Consider the following 21,858-nt stretch of genomic DNA (forward strand, 5'->3'; position numbering starts at 1 on the left):
GGCGCCCCTGGTTGGGTGCAAACTCCTACTGCCTTTACAAGGCATTTGGAAGGCTGGGAAGAGCTGGAGCTGGGCTGGCAAAGGATCTGCTGGATCTTAAGTCACAACATATTTAGTGTAGTAAAAACAGAAGTTTATCTCCTACCCCCTTGCACCCTTGTTGGTGCAAGTGATGGGGCTGCAGCTGTGCTGCTTACTCCGCTGCTCTTCTGAGCCCCCACTTCTGCCCTGGTATGATTAGAGTTGCATTCCTTAGTAATACAGATGAAAAACAGGAGCAGCACAAGGAAATAGCATTTGAATTACGAGATCACACTAAAGTCACCAGGAAGAGCAATAGTTTGGAATTATATTGGAAGAGCAATAAAGTGGAACCTTTAATATGAATAACACCTTAAACGAAGTAACTTAAAATTCTTTAAAATTAGCCTTGATTAATTTTCCTTCATGTGAATCTACACTAAATGTGAAGCACACAGAATCATATCAAAAACAAGCATTTGAATGCCTTATACTCTTTTCACTTCCTTAGATTGCATTTTTGGAACCAGCCGAAGAGCAGGAGAAACTGGCAAAGAAGTGGGGATTCAAAGCATCTGACATCCGAGAGCTCAGTAATAAGTATGCATTATGTTTTATTTTACTTTTGTCATCAGATATTTTTGTCTTTATCATTTTCAACAATGTTGTTGTTGATGATGATGACAAATTGTATTTATGAAATACCTTTTCTGAGTGTTCGGTCTGCTTTGCATTTTCTCCTTTTATCCCCACAACAGTTCTAACAGCCAGATTAGTACAACTATCTATATATTACAGTGGTACTTCGGGTTAAGTACTTAATTCGTTCCGGAGGTCCTTACTTAACCTGAAACTGTTCTTAACCTGAAGCACCACTTTAGCTAATGGGGCCTCCTCCTGCTGCCGTGCCGCCGGAGCACGATTTCTGTTCTCATCCTGAAGCAAAGTTTTTAACCTGAAGCACTATTTCTGGGTCAGCGGAGTCTGTAACCTGAAGCATATGTAACCTGAAGCATACCAAGGTACCACTGTACATAGTATCTCTATATTTTTGAAAGTGGGGGTGCTGATGTTGTCAGATAGGGTAAGTACGTGGTCTGCTGAGATTTGAACTGGGACTTGCCACTCACAAGTCATGCTCCAGTTGTCTTCTAACTTGCTAAACAGGAACGCATGCACAAACATGAGCTCAAGTACAGGGAGGAACGTTCCCCTCCAAAATAGTCCACTGTGGAATATCCGTTTTCAGAAGAAATGTGCCTCTGAAAACCAGTTGCAGGAAGCAGGCTGTGGGCTTCACAGAAAGGGAAGCACCTGGTTTGCCAATGCGGAATACAGGGTGTTGGGTTAGAATCTAGTTGTTAGAGAGACCTTTGGCTTAAATTAAAGCAATTACAAATTTATTCATGTTCTAAAAACCAAGGAAACCATATATTATGGCTCCCACCTTAACTTCTGCTCCATGTTATTGATAAATACTGTTTTTTGTATACAGTTTGACCTTCATATATCAATATTTTGACTTGACGTTCAGCCCAATCTTCTTCCCTTGCAGGATGAGTATCATGCTGAGTATGAACGTTAAATAAGAATGTTGCTACATGTTGAAAATGATGACATGCAATACCCATTGGAGGAAATGGATGCAACAGTACTCCCAACCATTTTTCTCCTGTGTGGTTCCAAAGACACGTTAAACACCCGACTTTACACTTTCCCAGCTGCTTCTCTGTTCCAAAGTGTCCCATCCAAAGCAGCTTTGTAATTAGGCATTGTAGACAAATTTTGCTTACATTGACAGAAGACAGTTAAATGTGCAAAGCAATTTACCTGAGAGAGAGCCAGTCTATGGGTACTGCTCCAAAGTGAGTAGCTACAACTGAAGGGTGTGAGCCTTACTTTCAAGTAAATGCATTTAGGTTTGGGGTGTTAATTGGTACTGAAGACAGAATGTTCTTTTAAAATTGCAAGATTTTTATTTTTCATCTTTATTGATTTGCATTTATAAAGCATTGCTAGAACAGGTTGACTGCAGATTCTAGCTGAGTTAATAAGTGTAGGGTGACTTCGGTAGAGGGAAATTGGCAGAGCAGCATGATATCTCTTTGTTTTACCATCTTGTGCAATAGAAAGGAGGCTATGTTTCAGTTACGCAAGAAACATTTGTGCAGATCACACTTCTGAAACCCAGCTGAGAGAATAACACATTGACACACAATTCGGCAAAAGTTCATTAAAATTAGAATGCCTTGTAATCATCGTTTGCACTCTCTTCAGGTTTGCTTTCTTTGAATGTTAAGATTGTCAAGATTTACTAGTATCATGGAAAGCAAATCTTATTAAAAGTGTTCAGTATAATGGAGGCCTGGTTTATGATTGGGCTGCTTCAGAATTAATGCAACCAGAAAAAGAATTGACTACAGTAGTACCTTGGGTTACATACACTTCAGGGTCCATATGCTTCAGGTTACAGACTCTGCTAACCCAGAAATAGTACCTCAGGTTAAGAACTTTGCTTCAGGATGAGAACAGAAATCGTGCTCTGGCAGCGTGGCGGCAGGAGGCCCCATTAGCTAAAGTGGTGCTTCAAGTTAAGAACAGTTTCAGATTAAGAACAGATCTCTGAAACGAATTAAGTACTTAACCCGATGTACCGCTGTATTTGCCAGGATGTTCATAAATTACATGTGATGATTGACTGAAATGCTGAGAATAATACAGGAAGTGTGGAATACAGCAGGAGTAGACATGAGAGAGGCGAATCAGTATTATATAACTCATAGGAGCAATAAGCATAAAGCAAATATTGTATAACACTTATCTAATGCAATGTTCAGATCATGGACACAATCTACACAAGGGTTATGTGATTCTTTCACTAGGTCAAAGGCCTTACATTTTTCTGTGCTTTTTAACTGTCAACAGCATTTATTGCTTAGTGATAACAGCTGCCATCTTCCCCTAATGGAACTGAAGGGTTCTAACTGAAATGAAATTCTAATGTAACTGAAGAATGAGCTATCAAATGAGACAAACAAACAAATATTAGCCCTCTTCGAATGGCATTTGTGGGGTTATCAGTGTGTTGATGAAGAGAGAAGGGAGAAATGCAGGGTCCCCAATTGCCTGTGCGTGTTCAGGTTGGATGCTTTTAGGCTCTGCTGGAGGTGAATAAATGGTAGGGCAACCAGTGGGTCCTCCCTCCATGTATTGAGAGCCCCACACTTGTCTGTATTTCCTTGTGAAATGGAGATCACTCTTTTGTTCAAAAGTGACATTTGATATTTATGTGCTGTGTTGTTGTTTTTTACTATGGGCTTAAGGTGAGGATTGTTCCACAAGCATATTATTAAGACCCAGGGCTTAAGATACTTATGGGAATAATATTTTAAAACCTGTTTTTCTTCTTATTTTTTCATGCATTTTCTCCTCAGTGAATTCTTCATGCCAGGTTTGGTTGATGCACACATCCATGCCCCACAGTATTCTTTTGCAGGAACACGAATCGATCTGCCTCTTTTGCAGTGGTTGAAGGAATATACCTACCCAACAGAAGCCAAATTCAAAGACAATGATTTTGTGGAAGAGGTGTACACTAGAGTGGTGGTAAGTATGTCTTGAGGGTTAGGATAGTTTATGCCTTTGTAAGCAAGAGCATTTCAAGTGGATATGCTGAAATAAAGGCAGCCCGTTAGATTCTCTAATCCTCTTGTGAGTTCCACATGTACACTCCAATATGAAGTACAGTAGGTGACAAACATTTGCTTATAAACAATTTATGAACAAAACATTAGCAACTTGAATAACTAGTAAGCCAGCAGCTTTCCAGGGTTTGAGATGCAACTCTTTCCTAGTCTTACCTGGAGATTGAGCCTGGGAATATTTGCACACGAAGCATGAGCTCTGTCTGTGAGCTACAACCCTTTCCCAGATGGGTGACTGGCTCCCAAGGTGCAGTTGTGTGTGTGTGCATGGGCATACACACATGTACACTTTCTCTGGTAGAATTTGGCTTAGTTAAGTTGCTTGAATATTACCATCTTCAGTGGAACATGTTATCAGAAATAAGCATGCTTATTCAGGCAGTACCTAAGGCTCAATTGTTGGAACCGTTTGTGGTGGTCAGTATGAAGCCTAAATGAAATTCAGTGATATAAGTGGCAGCATTACGATGTATGTTATGATAAACTGTTTTAAATGCAGTAAAAAAGGAGTGGGGAGACAGAATGGAATAGCAGACTGATAAAAAAGAAGAAGCTAAGATAGAGAAATGATGGAAGAAATGGAATTTGCACATTACCTTGCACTTTTTTATACTAAATAAATATTTAAAAGAATTAGAATAAAAGGGAGGAGAAAGGCAAGGGGAGGAAAACAAGCACAAAGTAGAAATTTAGAAAAATGGGTGACATGTTATAAATGTACCATGCAAGTTAGAAACAGGGAATCTTTTTAAAATGAGTTGAAGATGCTATAACAGAAACATTTTGTCCATTATATATAAACTCATTTCTTTCATTTTCTTTTCTGTTGCCTCTGGCCACTTTTTTGCATAGTACAAAAATCTGTGTAGTCTATGGTGACTCCTGAAATTTGCAGCTGAAACAATTTTGTCTAGCATTCATTGCAGGACTGTTTCTGCAAATAACTGAAACAGAGTTCTTTTTTACAGAGGCGAACGCTTAAGAACGGCACAACTACAGCCTGCTACTTTGGAACAATTCACACAGATGCTTCTTTGCTTCTCGCTGATATTATAGGTAAAATGATAATGGCTCTCCGCAACTTAAATAACATAAGAATTAGGTTGCTGGTTCTGATGAAGTGCCACTCTGATTGTATATGGCGTCTCTCGCAATGGGTGGTCTGATTTCTCTAGAAAAGCCGGCAGACAGCACGATGGAGACTAAACACCACATCTTATTTTTCTTCAGCAAAATGAAGGTTGCAGGTTAGCTGTGGAGATCAGAGCTAACAGCCTGTGTTTTCAAGGAGAGCTTTCTTAGTATGTTTTAAAAAGAAAGTCTTGCCAGAACTGTGAATGGAAAGCATTGTTTTGAGTTTTGTTCTTTACAGATAAATTTGGCCAGAGGGCATTTGTGGGTAAAGTTTGCATGGACATCAATGAGAGTTTTGAAGAGTACAAGGAGACCACCACTGAATCAATCAAGGAGACGGAAAGGTAAAATGCTTTCTTCATGTACAAGTTAGGTAGCATATTTTTCTAAAAGTAATGAAATAGGTAAAACATAGAATCTAAAAGTTAAATAGAAGACTTTATTAAAACATAAATACTGAGCTGTAATATGACCACAGAATCTAAGGATCCTGCTACAGCTATTTTTATAACCATGTTACATTCTTAAGAATACTTACCCTTGAAGTAAACCGACAGAGACACATTTCTTCTTGAATAAATTTTTAAATGCACTTCTAATTTTTTTAAGCATAAGGTGAGTGTTTCTGTCTTCCATGTTTCTAACAGCTTACTATATATCAGAAGAGAAGGGATTTAGCTTGCATCCGGTTTACAAAGAGAGTTATCAAAATAAGCCTGTTGAAAACAAAGGGGGGATAGTATTAAATATCTAAGTATTGTGCATGTAACGTTGTTAGCAAATCTTGGGTCACTGAAGTCATGTTTTTTGGAACATAAAATGGTAAATATATAAAAAAAAACATAACAATATATTTTGGATAGTTTAAAAGATTTTGAGGATTATTTATACTTCTGTCTTTACAGATTTTAAGCTAAAAAAAATGATGTTCCTCTTATATTGCTTTTGGAGCTTCTTCATCACCTCCTCCTCCTCCTCCTTTTCCCTCCACCCTCTCAGATACTTCCCCTTTTGTGTTGTGTCCTCAAATTGGAATCCTGATGGCAGCACCTGTCTTATTGTTCATACTTTTGTTTGATTGTTGCTGAAATCTAAGGTGCAAGTGGATTCCTCCTTGCCCCTATCGCAGCCCCTTGTGCCCAAAAGGAAAAAGGCAGACTATTCTGCTAACTGATAAGAAGAATCCTAGGATTGTAGAGTTGGAAGGTACCCTCAGGGGCAATCTAGTCCAACCCTCTGCAATGCAGGAATCACAGACCCATGGGGGTCACAGACAGAACTTCTCTATCACGTTTAGCTTCATTCGAAAAGTGTTGAATAACCAAAGTTTATATGCATATTATTAAACATCTTAACTGAACCTAGCAATAAAGTGCCAACGTGTTTTATGTGTACATCTGAGAGACTCATTACCATTGTACACCACATGGGGACGTTTCTCTAATGGCTCCTTGGAATTTCTTCATGTCTATGCAGGCGCTGCCATGCGCAGGAGCATGTTTCTAGTGCCCACATTTAGGATGACTTTTAGTGGCATCCAATATATACTATGCATGTGGCTGATAAGGAACCTGCTTTCTTACAGCTGCTACAACATGTGCTGTACTTGTGAGTGACTCACCCACAGTATCAAAGAAAAACTGCTGCTAATGTTGCTTATTTAGTTAATTAACCTGTCTTCATAAACCTTCAAGGAAATTCTCATTTTTTCTACATACTTTAAAAGAAAATAAATGTTATTTAAAGGAGATGCAGGGGAGGTAGACAGTATCAAAGAAATGAATGAAAAACAGATCTTAAATTAGAATTTAATTTTTTTGTGGACACAACTATTGTAAATGAAACATCGATTTTGCCATCTAAAAATAAGGCAATAAAAATAGAATTCATTTAGGTTTGTGATACACAGCCAAAATTAAGTTTTTACTTTTTAAAAGAAAAATACTGCCATTATAGTATATAATTATGTTTTCACTTCACTTCACATGTTATCTATTTAGTTGTCACAGGAAGCATAGTAATGACCACTTGTCTGCTGTTAATTACCAACAGCTTGTGTAGATTTGAGATAAAAATCCTTAGCTGCTGTACATTTGTACAGTCCTATTAACCTCACTGAAAAAGTGATGATTTACTGTGTGATCACATTGTCAAACGATCCATGCAAAAATATCTTTCTGTTTGTACACATAATGGGTGTGTGTGTGTGGCCTGCATGTGGGGGCTGACTAATGAGGCCAATGGAGTTGATGTGTAATCCATTCTGGAGGGACTCAGTGTTTCTGTAAAATTCATCCACTTTGGCCAAAAGGGAAGGGAGTTGTAACCATTTTTAAATTCACCATTATAGTGATTATAGTGATTGGGGACCACTTTGTTTTATATAGAGATGCTCAGAACTCAGAATACAAATCAAAGCAGAGAGGACACACGGCAATTCAGAAACAGATCAGAATTTTGTTAAAATACACAGATACAAGGTACACCCCTGATACAGAAACACAGAGGGACTGACATGCACAAATATAATGCTAATTTAAAAAATGGTTGTAACTTACCCTGGGACCTCATATTAAAGGACGAAGAAATCTAGATGATGGTGATGAATATATTTTTTATATATTTTAACTTCCTACCCCAATCCTTTCAGGTTTGTTAGAGGAGTACTGGACAAGAAAGTAAGTAGAATTTCTTTTCCTTTCCCAGAACAGTAACTGGTCATGTTGTACTCCCAGGGCATGCATATTTCAATGTAAATGATAAGATGTTTTCCTATGTAAAAGATTAGGCTGTATGGTAGGGGTCATTAACATTTTTAATTTTGACAGAGTTTGGGGGATTCTGGTCACAAAATAGCCGCTATGGGGCAGGGCATAACACAAAATGGGTGCCATGGGGAGCATGGCAAAACACAAAAATTGAGAGACAGCCCACCCCTGACAACTTTAGGCTTACCTGATCCTGACTGTGTAGATCACACAACATTGATTTTTACTGATTTCACACCCACATACACTCATGCTGTTACTGGCTAATAGCAGCAGGGAGTGTTCCTCAGTACTGTACTAGGAAAAATACACAAGGTTACAACACTATTCTCCTCATTTCACAGAAATCATTTGGAAGGCACCTGCACATTTTGCCCTATTACTTTCTTTCTAAGAGGGATAGGAGCTAGAAAGAAAGAAAGAAAGAAAGAAAGAAAGAAAGAAAGAAAGAAAGAAAGAAAAAGCCAGGGGAACCCTTACAGGTGCCAAGCTACCCACAGACACTGGTATGGCGATCCTGTCAGAATTCACGTCTCACCCTTGAGCTGAGCTAGACAAGATGGAGACAGACCCATCTATCTGATCTGTCCCAATCATTTGAAACGGAGAGGGATACAGTGGTACCTCAGTTTTTGATCGCCTTCGTTGACGAACGTTTTGGAACTTGAACGCCGCAAACCCAGAAGTAAATGCTTCTGTTTTCAAACACGCCTCAGAAGTCGAACGGCTTCCACTGAGGTACCACTGTATTTTTCTCAGTTTTCTCTGTAAATTTGCAGGCCACCCTTTGCGCCTCGGTTTTCAAATGTTTCAGAAGTCAAACAGTTTTCTGGAACGGATTACGTTTGAAAACTGAGGTTCCACTGTAGTTCTGTTTAACCCCACTCCAGACTCATTGCCATTCCTGGAGCCAGGCTGAGGGGAACGTGAAGTCAGAGAGACTGCAAGGAACTAAGCCATATGTGGATCATGCTCCTTGTAAAGAATGATGGGTTATAGCCTGACTTTGCACATGCTGAGCACTTTGTGCCTGCTAACTGATGTCACTGTTTAGCTATCTGAAATTGTGGTTTAGCCATAACGGAGCAGAAACTGTGTGCCTTGGAAAAAGTAATCTGTACAGGCTTAATTTGTTCCCGTTTTTAATAATTTGCCTAAGAAACAAGCTAAGAATAGGTATATTTAATATGCTGTTATACACAAATGTCTATTGTCTTTCTTTGACATTTTCCCCAGTATCCAAGGGTTCACCCCATAGTAACGCCCCGCTTTGGACCATCCTGTACAGAGGAACTGCTTAATAGCCTTGGTAAGCTGGCAAAGATTCATGACCTTCATGTGCAGGTAAGTTTTTTGTTATCATATTTAGTGAAAACTCATCTATGCAGCAATTTCAAATGACACTTTTGGGCTACCCCCCCCCCCAAAGAAAAAGCTTAACAACTTTTGTGTTCAGATTTTTACTTCTTGAAATATGGCAACGCTACTGTAGCTTAGGAAACACCAACTCTGTTTAGGCCACCAGCCCTGATGTCAGCCCTGCAGTCATGATATATGCAGGGGAAATGGAAAACCCAGTGCAATTTTTTTCATGGTCATAAGGATCAGCTTCACGCTGAGTAATCCTTCTTATGGCAAGAGATCTGCCCAGGGGAGTTGAAGAGTTAGCTGTCTAAGAAGGCTTAGTTTTTGCTCTGCAATGCGCACAAACTTTAGATCAGGAAACAGCAAGAAGCTTTGTATTTAGAGTATTTTTAATGTAATTTCCATGCGACTGTCCCTTACAATGTCCTTCATTTGTCTGACTGTAGAATCAAATGTACTTAAATAGGAATGGGAGCCATTATTTATAACTATTTCATTATATAATAAAAGTGCAGTGTGGTTAATTATTGCTGGGGGCTCAATCTGGCTTTTTGTGGGGAACTTTTGCCAGCACTCTGAACAGTAATACATTGTGCCAGGAAAATAGGTTCTGTTTGCACACCTATTGCAATTTGTAATGCAGTGTGAAATGTGGTTTTTCAGGTGTCACAGACCTAATGAATAGTGTCCATGACATCATTTGTAATGATCAACACACACTTCCCATCCAATCCCATTTTATGAACATTTAAACCATTTTGGGGGCTATGCATACTCCACAGAGTCCTTCAAAATGGAACAAAAGCTGCGGTTTTCTGCATGCTGTATTTGTGAGCAAGAGTGGCTTGTCTGGTGGGATGGAGCCACAGTTGTTGCTGCTTACCAAGTCAGGGAGAGGTGAGGCAGTAGCAAGCTAAGGATTGCGCAGATGCACTGACAGGAATGCCAGATGGGCTCCCTGCAGATGCTACCCATGCAGACCTGATCTCTGTTGTGGTCAGTAAGCAGCAGCCATTCCACTCCCAGGAGAAAGTTGCCACACCTCTGCCACGCCTGTCTGTGAGTAAGGCCTATTGAACACAGTGGAACTTACTTCTGAGTAAGCATGCACAAAATAGCACTGGAAGCAAATCAAGAAGTGCTGAAAGCCAGCAATGCCAGTTCCTTCTTCCCTCTTTCCCGCCTTCCCAAAGAATGTATCACTATTTTGTGAGCCTTTGACCTCTTCCCCATCCTTGATATTTTTTCCAAGGCTATGTGCTCCTGCCACCACACAAATCTCTCTCTAATAAGCCTCTATCTATATAGAGACACAGATACTTATATAGATCTATAATATATGCAGTGTGTCATTTCCTTGCAAGCTGGCTACTCCCTTGACTAGAATATCTTTATGTTGTCACCTGGGAAGATAATACAGAAGACGGTATTCATAATTAACAGTGATGTGCTCTGTAGAATCAAAGCCATTACACACTTGTTTGGAGTGGGGAGTTATGGTGTCTTTTTGCTCAAGCTAACCATATATTGAAATGCTGACCATTGTATTTGAACCCCATTTCTCCTTACAGAGTCACATAAGTGAGAGTGAAGGAGAAATGAAACTCGTAGAAAAGTTATTCCCTACTTATCAAAACTATACAGAGTTATATGATAAAAACAATCTTCTTACAAACAAGGTAGAGTGTTTTTACAGAATACTTAGATATGTTATTGGGGAGGATGCATTTGGTGGGGTTTCTAGCACAGAGTCCTGGCTCTCTTATGGCTGCTGCTGCTGCCCCCCTCCATTGTGGTGACTGAGTGCCTGCTGCTGCCGCCATGGCCAAGTGCCAGAAGGAGATCTACTTTGGGAAGGGAACCCCGCCGTCAGGGTGGTGGCTCCTGTTCCGGAGTGGTGGGCACCAAGAAAAACGAGCATGGGTCCGCCCGCTCCAGCACCAGGAGGCTCTCTTCCCTGGGATCAGGGCCGCAGGCAGCCCTTCTCCCTCTCACTCCCCCCCCCCCTCAATTGGTGGGCAGCGTTGAGGCGGGAACCAGGTTTGTGAGGAGAGAAGGAGAGAGGGAAGCAGCAATGAAGGGGGGGGGCACAAGGCCTCTCAGAGGTGAGAGACAGAGAAAGGCGTGTGTGCGCCCTTGCTCATGGTTGGGCAGTGTGAGGAGGTGTTCAATGTGTCTCCTCAGCACGGCCGGCCAGACTCACCGTGCGCCTCCGCTGCCCAGCCTCCTTCTCTCCCCGCCGGCTCTCCTCCACCAGCTGCCTGGGCAAGACCTGGGAGGAGGGTGGCTGCGGCAAGGTATCAGGTGTGTGGGTTAAGAAGAAGAGTTTGAGGCACCTCTGTCCACTTTGCTTTGGTCACAATGCACAATAGCCTGAGGCCCCTTATGGGGTGGTGGAGTGTGTGTTGGGGAGTCGCAAAACATCCTGGCCACTGTCTGCTTGGAGGGGTGCTTACATGTGTCTGTCTCCTCTTTTTTGCTCTTTAAAATAAGGCAACCCTAGCAAATTCCCACAGATTAAAAAGTGGAGGAACGTGTGCAGACACACAAACAAACAAACAACCAAACAAACAAACACACTTGTCTGCATTTGAATTAAAGCAGTGTGAATCCCCAGGTTTTTCAGACAGTTTTCTTTGTGATTGTTTCCCCACAGAAGCACTCTGAAATTAATAAACTTGACTTTGAGGCAAACTTAGGTTTTTCAATTACACTTGTGAGGGAGATTTTTCAAAGACACGCAAGGCATTTTCAGTTGCCTCTGAAAATCTTCAGGGAATATGTCTCATTTGTCTTTGAAATTCTCCCTTTGCATTTTAAGATTTGCATAGCATTTTATTAGCTGACTTAGTGTCAATTAGCAGATTGTATACACAGCATTAATCACATTAATGAGATTCAAATTTAAGCACAATGCTCCTAAATAGAGTCAATAATGATGAGGGTTTACTACCAAGAGTTTAAAAGTTTGCGTATGGCAGGGCCCTGATATGCTTCCTTTGATTTTCTGAGAAACAAACATTACCGTACTTTCTATTATAAAGAATATCCTTCATTCAAGGTAGCATTAAACAACCACAACAAAAGCCCAATAGACTCAATTGCACTACTTTTCATTTGTATTTTAGTTGTTTGGATAAAATTTACTGGGATATATGGGCAGTTCACCTTGGTCATTTAAGAGGTCAGGAAAAGAAATATGAACGGTATGAACGACACATAACAGCCCATGGAAGTAGCTGCTCTAGCACGCGATAACCTTTGTAAACACAGGATTACACCATTCCTAATTGTGTGAATGATAATACATCTTATTTGGCTCTCTTGAAGAGAGCAAATGAGCTCACAGCAGAGTTATGAGGAATGAACAATAATTCTTCATAGCACCAGGGCCCTGCCTAGGTATTATCCTCTCTAGGTATAAGTAGAAGCAAAATGATAGTAAAAGTTAAGAATAAAATAAAAATACAAATTACACTGTTTTTGTTTTACTCTTTAGACAATAATGGCTCATGGCTGCCATCTTTCTGATGAAGAACTGCAAGTTTTTAATCTTAAAGGAGCTGCCATTGTACATTGCCCTAATTCAAACATATCGTAAGTAAAATAAGTTAATTCATTTACAGTAGGTAATACCTCATAGAGGTGTGTTTCAGATAATGCTGTGTTTCACATTTGTGTTTTAAAGTTCATCACATTTCAGTGTGGATAGCTTGAAGGTTTAGATAATTTTAACATGGGATGATGGAATCGGCACTGTACCAGCCTCTTCACAGAGAAAATAGATGTTTGCACGTACCCCTTTGAAGGGTCAAAGCAGCCTGTTTCCAGATGTCCCCAAGACAGATATAAATCTGGGTGCTCTGAAGTGGCCATCTGTTTTACCAGCCCTGTGCCTGTCCCCCTGGCAGTAGAGGCAAAGCATGGGGAGGGCAGGGGGGCGCACATTTGTGGCAGCGCGTAACAGGGTCCAGCAGGTGGACGGAGGCAGCGGGCGAGGAGCCTGTTGCAAGCGGGCTCTGTTTAGCTCCATGAATGCACCCCCATCATGTGCCTCTACCCCAGCTGCCTAGCCCACCAGGGGGTGCAACACTTGCCCTGCCCCAGGCACCAACAACCCACGCTATGCCACTGCCCAAAAGTCAACCTGAGGCATGAAGATGAACTGGCATTGGGATGCAGTGAAGGGAAGAGCTGTGAGAAGTTATGGGATTTTCTTATTGATATAGTGAGTGCTGTTTTGAAAGCTACAAGTAGAGCAGTAATCCATGAACCCGCCTGTTTGTTTGCAGCATTAAATTGGGATGGCAGGACTTTCTGTTTGAGACAAGAAGTGAAAAGTTTCAAAAACAGATAGTTTCTCTGAAATGGAGTAGCTGGGAGGCATGCTTGTTGTTGTTGTTGCTGCTGCTGCTGCGTTCCTCACTACTGGCAAGAAACATGGTGCCTTAGACCAGAACAAGACATATAATGTACTAGGGAGATACCTCTGAAAATGACACCCCAATAATATGCATATAGGGGGAACAGTCATGCTCTGCTGTGTCTTTCACATGATGCAAATTCTCCCACCACCACCAGCCTTTGATTTACAGTAGATAGATAGAAAATTTATTACGGTCAAAGACCAGCTCACATAACATAACACAATAAAAACAGCGTTCACAAAGATAAAATATACAATTGGAGCAGATTGCAGCAATAGCTCATGAGTTAAAATTGAGATATATACATACATCCATACAACTGAGATTTGGGCTACCATAAAAAATTGACCCTGAGGCGCCCCAAAGGACGACTTCAGCATTTCCCTAGGAAGCTATTTTATTCTGTGCCTACAAATCTGGGCGCAGAATCTGGCTACCAGCCAGGTCGTCTTGTAGATTTACAGTACAATAAAGAAAATTCACAATGCCATAATATCACATGGTATGAGTTCCTACTAGGGATGTAAAGAAGCAAGGATTTCCACCCTGTTCTCTCTCACCATCAGCACTGTCTCCATTTGCTACAGTTTAGCTTCTAGCCAAAACTTACATTATTCATTTCTTAATTAATTGTTTAATTAATTTCAAAGCCTTTCGGTGGAAGGAAATGTTAAAAACTATGCAGAAAATAATGTAATTATTTAGATAACATTCATAGATTAAAATAAAGATAGTAAATATTGCTCATATTCACTTGTCTGATTTTTGTTCCTGGCTTGGGATAAGCATGCAAAGTGAGGCATTTTTTGCTCCCATTTCTGACAGAATTCTCTGACATCCTAGTTCCTGCACAAGGATGAATACTGCTCCTTTCTCCACCATAACCTGTGTAGGAATGTTCACCATGTGATGTGATTCTATCACATCATGAATTTCCTTGACTGTGCTGTTTTTTGTGGTCAACTCTGTAACCTTCAGGTTTCTGGACTACAACTCCCATCATCCCTCACTATTGCTAAAGCTGGCCAGAGCTGATGGGAGTTGGGGTCCTAGGCATCTGGAAGGCATTGTGTTGATTACACCTGATTCTTGCATATAACATGCAATACTCCTTTCCATAATAATCATCATCATCATCATCATCATCATCATCATCTATCTGTACCCCGCCCTCCACAGCCAGAGCCGGGCTCCAGGTAGTCATAAAACTAACACAGTATACAAAGAACATAAGAACATAATAATAATTGTACTGCTATCATTTTAATACTAAACTTCCCTTCACCAGCAGGACCTGGGGGTTGGTGTTTATGACAGGGTGAAAGATTTATATGATCTGAAGGAAAACAACAGAATGTCTTTTATAGGAAAAAGAGAAAAGAAATATCTGTCTTGGGCCCGGTCTTATTCAGCATCTTTATCAACGACTTGGATGATGGACTCAAGGGCATCCTGATCAAATTTGCAGATGACACCAAACTGGGAGGGGTGGCTAACACCCCAGAGGACAGGATCACACTTCAAAACGACCTTGACAGATTAGAGAACTGGACCAAAATAAACAAGATGAATTTTAACAGGGAGAAATGTAAAGTATTGCACTTGGGCAAAAAAAATGAGAGGCACAAATACAAGATGGGTGACACCTGGCTTGAGAGCAGTTCATGTGAAAAGGATCTAGGAGTCTTGGTTGACCACAAACTTGACATGAGCCAACAGTGTGACGCGGCAGCTAAAAAAGCCAATGCAATTCTGGGCTGCATCAATAGGAGTATAGCATCTAGCCCTGGATGGTTACGTGCGGCGCCTATCTCACTTCAGGCTGAGGGAGCCGGCATTTGTCCGCAGACAGCTTTCTGGGTCATGTGGCCAGCATGATTAAACCGCTTCTGGCACAACAGGACACCGTGATGGAAGCCAGAGTGCACGGAAATTAATATTACTTATTAACATTAATCAATATTAATATTTAATATTAATAATTGAATAATATAGTTAATATAGTCATGAAACAAGCTAAGTTAGGAAAATCGCTTGGAGCTGATGGACTTTTTTCGATGTATTATAAAGTCTTCCAAGAAACATTGGCATGACCATTGATAGAGGTAATGAACCCAGTTCTACCTTCATGGGAAAAGGCAGGTATAACTTTAATTCCAAAACAAGATAAATAGCTCCACACCCAAAGAACTTCAGGCCAGTATCTCCATTAAACAATTATTATAAATTATTTGCAAACATTATGGCTAAGAGAATGATGACGGTATTGAATATGGTAATCCACAAAGACCAAGCCGACTTTTTGCCATCAAGACAAATGAAAAACAGAAATATATTGGATATAATTGAATACGTGGAAAAAAGGAGGGAGAAGCAAGCAGCAATCCTGTCTCTAGATGCAGAAAAGGCCTTTGATAACATTTTATGGATCTTCATGACAAAGATTCTATACTATATGGACTTTGGACCAGCCTTTACAAATGCTGTTAAGGCAATATATAGAGAACAAACAGCAAACATAATTATTAACAAAAACATCACCAACAAATTTCAAATAAAAAAACGTACAAGGATGTCCCTTATCTGCATTATTATTTAATTTGGTATTGGAAGTACTTACAAGAAGGATTAGGTAGAAGAAGAGAATAAAAGGCACATGGATTGGACAGAGAACGTATAAAATTAAGGCCTTTGCAGACGACAGAGTAATAACGGTAGAGAACCCATCCATAAGTTTACCAATAGCCTTGGAAGCTATCACAACATTTGACAATCTAGCAGGATTCTGTATAATAAAAAGCCAAAAGTTAACTCAGAATATAAATAATCAAACAGAGAGAGAACTGGAAAATGACCTAGGAATCAAAATGGAATGAAAAATTAAATACTTAGGAATGTGGATTGCATCCAAAAATCTATTTCAAGATAATTATAATAGAGTGTGGACTGAGATAAAAAAGACTTTAAAAAATGGAAGTGAATGAATTTGTCTTTTTGGGGCAGGATTCTGTAGTTAAAATGAATGTCTTCCCCCAAATTATATATTTTTTCCAATCACTACTGGTGATATCCAACACCAACTGCTTCACAAAATGAAAAAAGGATATACTAAACTTTTTATGGCAAAGAAAAAACCCAAGGATCAAATACAAAATATTAATAGATGAGGATCACAGAGGGAGGTTTGCTCTCCCAGGTCTGAAATTATATTATGAAGTAGCCTGCCTAAGCTGGATGAAGGAGTGGATCAAATTGAAGGATATAAATGTGCTGGACTTAGAAGGAGCTGACCTGATCTACGGATGACATGCGTACCTTTGGTATGAGAAAACTAGGGTGCACAGAGGATTTTTAAATCACATGATTAGAAAGAATCTATATAAGGTTTGGATGAGACACAAATCCTAGGGAAAGGACAATGGCAATACAAATTAACTGAATATGCAGAGCTTGCCAGTATGGCATCTAAAATAAGAAATCAAGACAATAAAGTGACAAGGATGAGTGGGAGAACCTAGGGGAATATTTTCAAAAATTGGACCTCAAAGTAGGGGTTACTTTGTGACCTTATAAAATATAAGTGTGTGGAAAATTGGGTGAAGGAACTAATGCAGGTATAGGCAAACTCAGCCCTCCAGATGTTTTGGGACTACAATTCCCATCATCCCTGACCACTGGTCCTGCTAGCTAGGGATCATGGGAGTTGTAGTCCCAAAACATATGGAGGGCTGAGTTTGCCTATGCCTGAACTAATGTATATCCAGCCAAATAAGATGTATAAAGAAGTGTCATGAAATGCTGGGTGGGAAGTCAAATAGATTTATTGTGTATGGTATGGACAAGAAGATGTAACTGAAAAACTGAAAAAACACATACTACTACTACTAATAATAATAATAATTCAGAATTAAAAACAATTAAAACAACTTACAGTCACAGGAATATGTGGGACACCTCAGTTCCAAACAGTGAAACAACAAAGAATGGAAGTAATGGGAGAAAACTCTCTTTTTCTTAGCCAAGGTTTATCTAAAAACTTTTTTCTAGGCTTCCCTTTATGAAAGACTTCCAATAGCTTCATTTGACAACACATGGGTTTTTTTGTTTGTAAAGATGGCACATTTCCCCCTTCTCCTGCTTCCCATCCAGGTTGTGCAGTGGCCTTTTAAACGCAAGGAAGGTTCTGCAGCATCGCGTGAAGCTGGGCCTGGGCACAGGTGAGCCATTGACTCCGTAGCTGCTTATTTTGGAAAGACTCACAGGAATCTTCACGTGGAACATCTGCTAACAGTTTGCTTATTGAATAGAGATTTTAAAAGCATTTAAAGTTTAAAAAGAAGCCAAACCCCTGATAGAGCGATGGGGTGTCTCTCTCTGTCTGTCTGCAGGCAGGAATTCTGGGTTGTAACCAAGGCTGCTCAACAGGCTTCTGCTCATATCCGCTCCGTAACACAGCTGTGCCATGCTAAGGACCCCCCCCCCCACATATTTAATGGAACTCATGTTTTCACCTGAAGACTGTTCCTTCCAGGCTATGCTTTTAATTTTCTGTTCTATTTCAGATGTTGCTGGTGGCTACTCAGCCTCTATGCTTGATGCTATCAGAAAGGCAATTATGGTATCTAACATCATTCATATTAACAAAGAGGATGAAACGTGCTTAACTCTCAAGGAAGTTTTCCAACTAGCAACTCTTGGAGGGAGCCAAGGTAATGAAGCTCCTCTTCTTCTTTTACTTCTCTACCCTAGAACACACAGCGGTCAAAATTTTGGTTTATCAAGGAGCTACTTGTGCAAAGTTAGAGGCAATACACATTTTCCCCTCATATTCTAAATTGACAAGATTTCCTTCTGATAATATGAATTTCTCAAAATTTGAATTTCATATTTGATTCTTGATTTTGTTCTGAATAAATTTTCCATTTTGGACTTAGGGCTTCTGCATACTCATGCTTGAGGGCTCAGATTTTTGGTGAGAAGAGCTGTGTTTTAGGGGAATAAGTTGATGTTTAAAAGTAATGTGATGTAAAGGCATGACATGGAAACTATCCCCAGTCTTCTCAGGTCTATTCATCTAGGTGAAAATTCATCTCAATGGCAACACAGGATACAAATTTCTCAGTGGGGTCAAACGTGAATTACATGTTAGATGCAGCCTAGAATAGCATTAGCTTTTTTTGCTGCTGCATCACACTGTTGATTCATGTTAAGCTTGTGGTCCACCAAGACCCCTAGATCCTTTTCACATGTACTGCTAGTAAGCCAGGTGTCCCCCATCGTGTATTTGTGCATCTGGTTCTACTTGCCTAAGTACAGAACCCAACATTTGTCCCTATTGAAATTCATTTTGTTCTTTTGGGCCCAGATTTCCAATCTGTTAAGGTCATTTTGAATTCTGATTCTGTCTTCAGTAGCATTAGCTACCCCTCCCAGTTTAGTGTCATCTGCAAATTTGATGAGCATCGCCTCAGTTCCTTCATCCAAGTCATTTATAAAGACGTTAAACAACAACGGGCCCAGGACAGAACCCTGTGGCACACCACTTGTCACTTTTTTCCAGGATGACGAGTGTGGCGTTCGTACAGAGCCCCCGGTCGTTTCATGGACTATTGACCTGTACACCACTGCTTTATTCTTCCACTGCCACCAACCAGGTTTCTTCTGGTGAAATACTGAGTCTCAGTCAGGTTGTAAAGTCAACAACAAAGATTAAAGTTTATTGAAGAACAAACAAGTTTTAAATATATTCAGAACGGTTTCTCAAATGCACGCCCAATAACTAGATGTGACACTATCTCCCACTGTCACACTCTTCTCTCTCAGTTCTATCCCTGTCTCTCACTCTAGCTGTCACAACTGCTATGTTTGTCTTTTGCTGGCTCTGTCTGACTCGGACTCCTCTATCTCCCAAAGGTGAAACCCCTGGGCTGAGCCTCAAAACCAGGTAGGCTCTGCCTCTGAGCTTTCTCATTGGTCAATCTACATTAACCATTTCCACCCCCCCTGTACAAACGAAATCACAGTGAATGGGCAAATGCCACAACGAGGAACCATTAATGAGTACTCTTTGGGTTTGGTCAGTCAACCAGCTAAAAATCCACCTAACAGCTACTTCGTTCAACCCACATCTTACCAGCTTCCTCCAAAGAATATCATGGGGGACGTTGTCAAATGCCTTAACTGAAATCAAGATACACTATGTCCACAGCATTTTCCTGATCCACCAAGTTTGTAATTCCCCCCAAAATAGAAATCAGATTGGTCTGGCATGACTTATTTTTGAGAAACCCATGCTGAGTCTTAGTAATGACAGCACCCTTTTCTAAATGCTCACAGACCGACTGTTGAACTATCTGTTCTAGGACCTTCTTTGGTATTGATGTCAAGTTCACCGGTCAGTAGTTACCTGGGTCTTCCGTTCTCCCCTTTTTGAAGATGTGGACAAACTTTGCCCACCTCCAGTCTGCAGGGACCTCACCTGTTCTCCAAGAATTCTCAAAGATAATAGATAAAGGCTCTGAAATGACATCCACAAGCTCCTTTAGTACCTTTGGATGCAGCTCACCAGGCCCTGAAGATTTGAATTCATTTAAAGTAGCTAGGTGTTCCCTTAATATTTATTTTCCTATCTTGGGCTGCAGGTCGCTTCTTACATCATTTATTCTGTTACCACCAGGTTGGGCATCACTTTCCTTTGGGGTGAAGACAGAGGCAAAGTAGGTGTTAAGTATTTCCGCCTTTTCTCTGTCACCCAATAGCATTTCTCCGTGTTCCCCACACAGAGATCCTATTGCTTATTCTTCCTCTTGCTTCAAACATAGTCGAATAAACCTTTTAAAAATCATTTTTAACCTTTTACCACCCTCTTGTGTTTAATGTGAAAACTGCACTAAAGATATCACTGAAAAAAGTAACACACTGCCATGCTGACAATATTTTACTAAGTGCCTAACGTTCAGTATTATTAAAACAAGATTGGTACAATTAAAAAAGTCATTTCCCCCTCCTTATTCTATTTCACTTTCTGTGGCTGAAATGCTCTTGCTTTCCACGCAATTTGTGAAACAATAAATTTTGTGCTGTTGCATTTTATGCTGAAGTATAGTAAATAATATTTATTGCATATAAGAACTGGAAAACAAATGAAATATCCTTTGATTACCAAACATCTCCCAAGACCTGACTTTTTTATATTGTAAAGCCTAGCAGTACCAGTGTTAGTGTTGACGGGTGTCATGCAAACAATGTTTCTTGAAGTCAGATTACAATAGTTCTTATTTTACAGTATATATAAATTAAATGCTTGATGGAACTACATTGGTCTCAATTTATAAATAGCTTTCAGTACCTGAATTCCAATCAAATATTCTGAAATGATCAATCTTTCCAAGCTATTTATAAAGGTAGGTAGACAAGAATCTACTCACATATTTTCATAATAGGGATCTCCATTTCACTGCCCATTATGTCAGGAATAAATGGGACTAAAGCAAGTTGCATTCATAAGTGCTCAGAAAAAACTTACTCAGAAAGATGATCCTGTTAGCAAACAGGAATAAGGAGAAGAATAGACAAGGGGAAATCCACAAAAAACAAGCACTCAGGCAAGTGTTTCTTTCCACACACAGAGAGAGACACAAAGACACAACCATCCCTTGCAGCAGGCAGGGTCAGTCTGGAGAAACGGGAGGGCTCCTCCCCTCTGGAACGGACATGGCGAGTTGAAGACCCTGCCTGTTTCTAGTAGGGAGGGCCATCCTATCAGGAATGGTGTCCCCCCTCCATCTGGTAAAGTAGCCTTTCCCAGTGGGAAAGAGCCCTGGTTTTGAGATGTATCCAAGGGCTTATTGTACTAAACATAATATAATATCATACTATATAATAACATAGTTCCATATCCACTTCTCTCTCTCTCTAGGGAGCTTGGGGAACTGTAGTGCAGTCTTGCTGTTCCATCACAGTCCACTCAGCTCTATCAAGTAACTCTGCATGTTGTCCTGTAGCTAGAAGTGAGGCTAGGTGAGCCTCAAGTTGCTGCACCTTCTCTTCCAGCAAGACAACCAGCTTGCACCTGCTACAGGTGTGCTCTTGCATGTTCTCCGGCAGAAAGACAAACATGGCACAGGTGTTGCAGGTCACTGCAGCAGCTCACTTGCCCTCCATGTCCCTTGGTCCTTTGCACACTGAGAAACAATACTCTGGGCCTCCCCTTAAATTCCCCCTCTAAACACCCTCACAAACAACCCTGTTTCTGAGCAACCAGAAGCTGCAATGAGCGAAGTTGCACTGCTGCCAGCTGCTAACTCCTTCCTCAACTCATTTCCGCATTCAGCCTGACTTCCTCCCCCAGAACCCTCAGGCCCAGCCCTGCGCTCAGTCAAGCTTCTAAACAGCTCAGTGTGGTGTAGTGGGTAAGAGCGGTAGTCTCGTAATCTGGGG

At 40.5% G+C, this 21,858-nt stretch overlaps 1 protein-coding gene across 2 annotated transcripts in view; it reads left to right on the forward strand.

Moving 5' to 3' along the window:
- Positions 1 to 21,858, forward strand: part of GDA (guanine deaminase) — a 44,452-nt gene that overhangs the window by 12,613 nt on the left and 9,981 nt on the right. The window contains exons 2-12 of one of the 2 annotated variants that reach the window (XM_083702081.1): positions 533 to 621; positions 3,456 to 3,627; positions 4,694 to 4,781; positions 5,098 to 5,203; positions 7,510 to 7,537; positions 8,864 to 8,971; positions 10,564 to 10,671; positions 12,492 to 12,589; positions 17,569 to 17,636; positions 17,982 to 18,128; positions 20,096 to 20,135. In XM_083702081.1, the coding sequence (XP_083558207.1) occupies positions 533 to 621; positions 3,456 to 3,627; positions 4,694 to 4,781; positions 5,098 to 5,203; positions 7,510 to 7,537; positions 8,864 to 8,971; positions 10,564 to 10,671; positions 12,492 to 12,589; positions 17,569 to 17,636; positions 17,982 to 18,128; positions 20,096 to 20,135 (1,052 nt within the window). The remainder of the gene's footprint in view (positions 1 to 532; positions 622 to 3,455; positions 3,628 to 4,693; positions 4,782 to 5,097; positions 5,204 to 7,509; positions 7,538 to 8,863; positions 8,972 to 10,563; positions 10,672 to 12,491; positions 12,590 to 17,568; positions 17,637 to 17,981; positions 18,129 to 20,095; positions 20,136 to 21,858) is intronic. The other variant, XM_083702080.1, reaches the window with a different exon arrangement.

This window comes from Podarcis gaigeae (genome assembly GCF_964106915.1).
Source record: "Podarcis gaigeae genome assembly, chromosome: 11".
Classification (NCBI taxonomy): Eukaryota; Metazoa; Chordata; class Lepidosauria; order Squamata; family Lacertidae; genus Podarcis; species Podarcis gaigeae.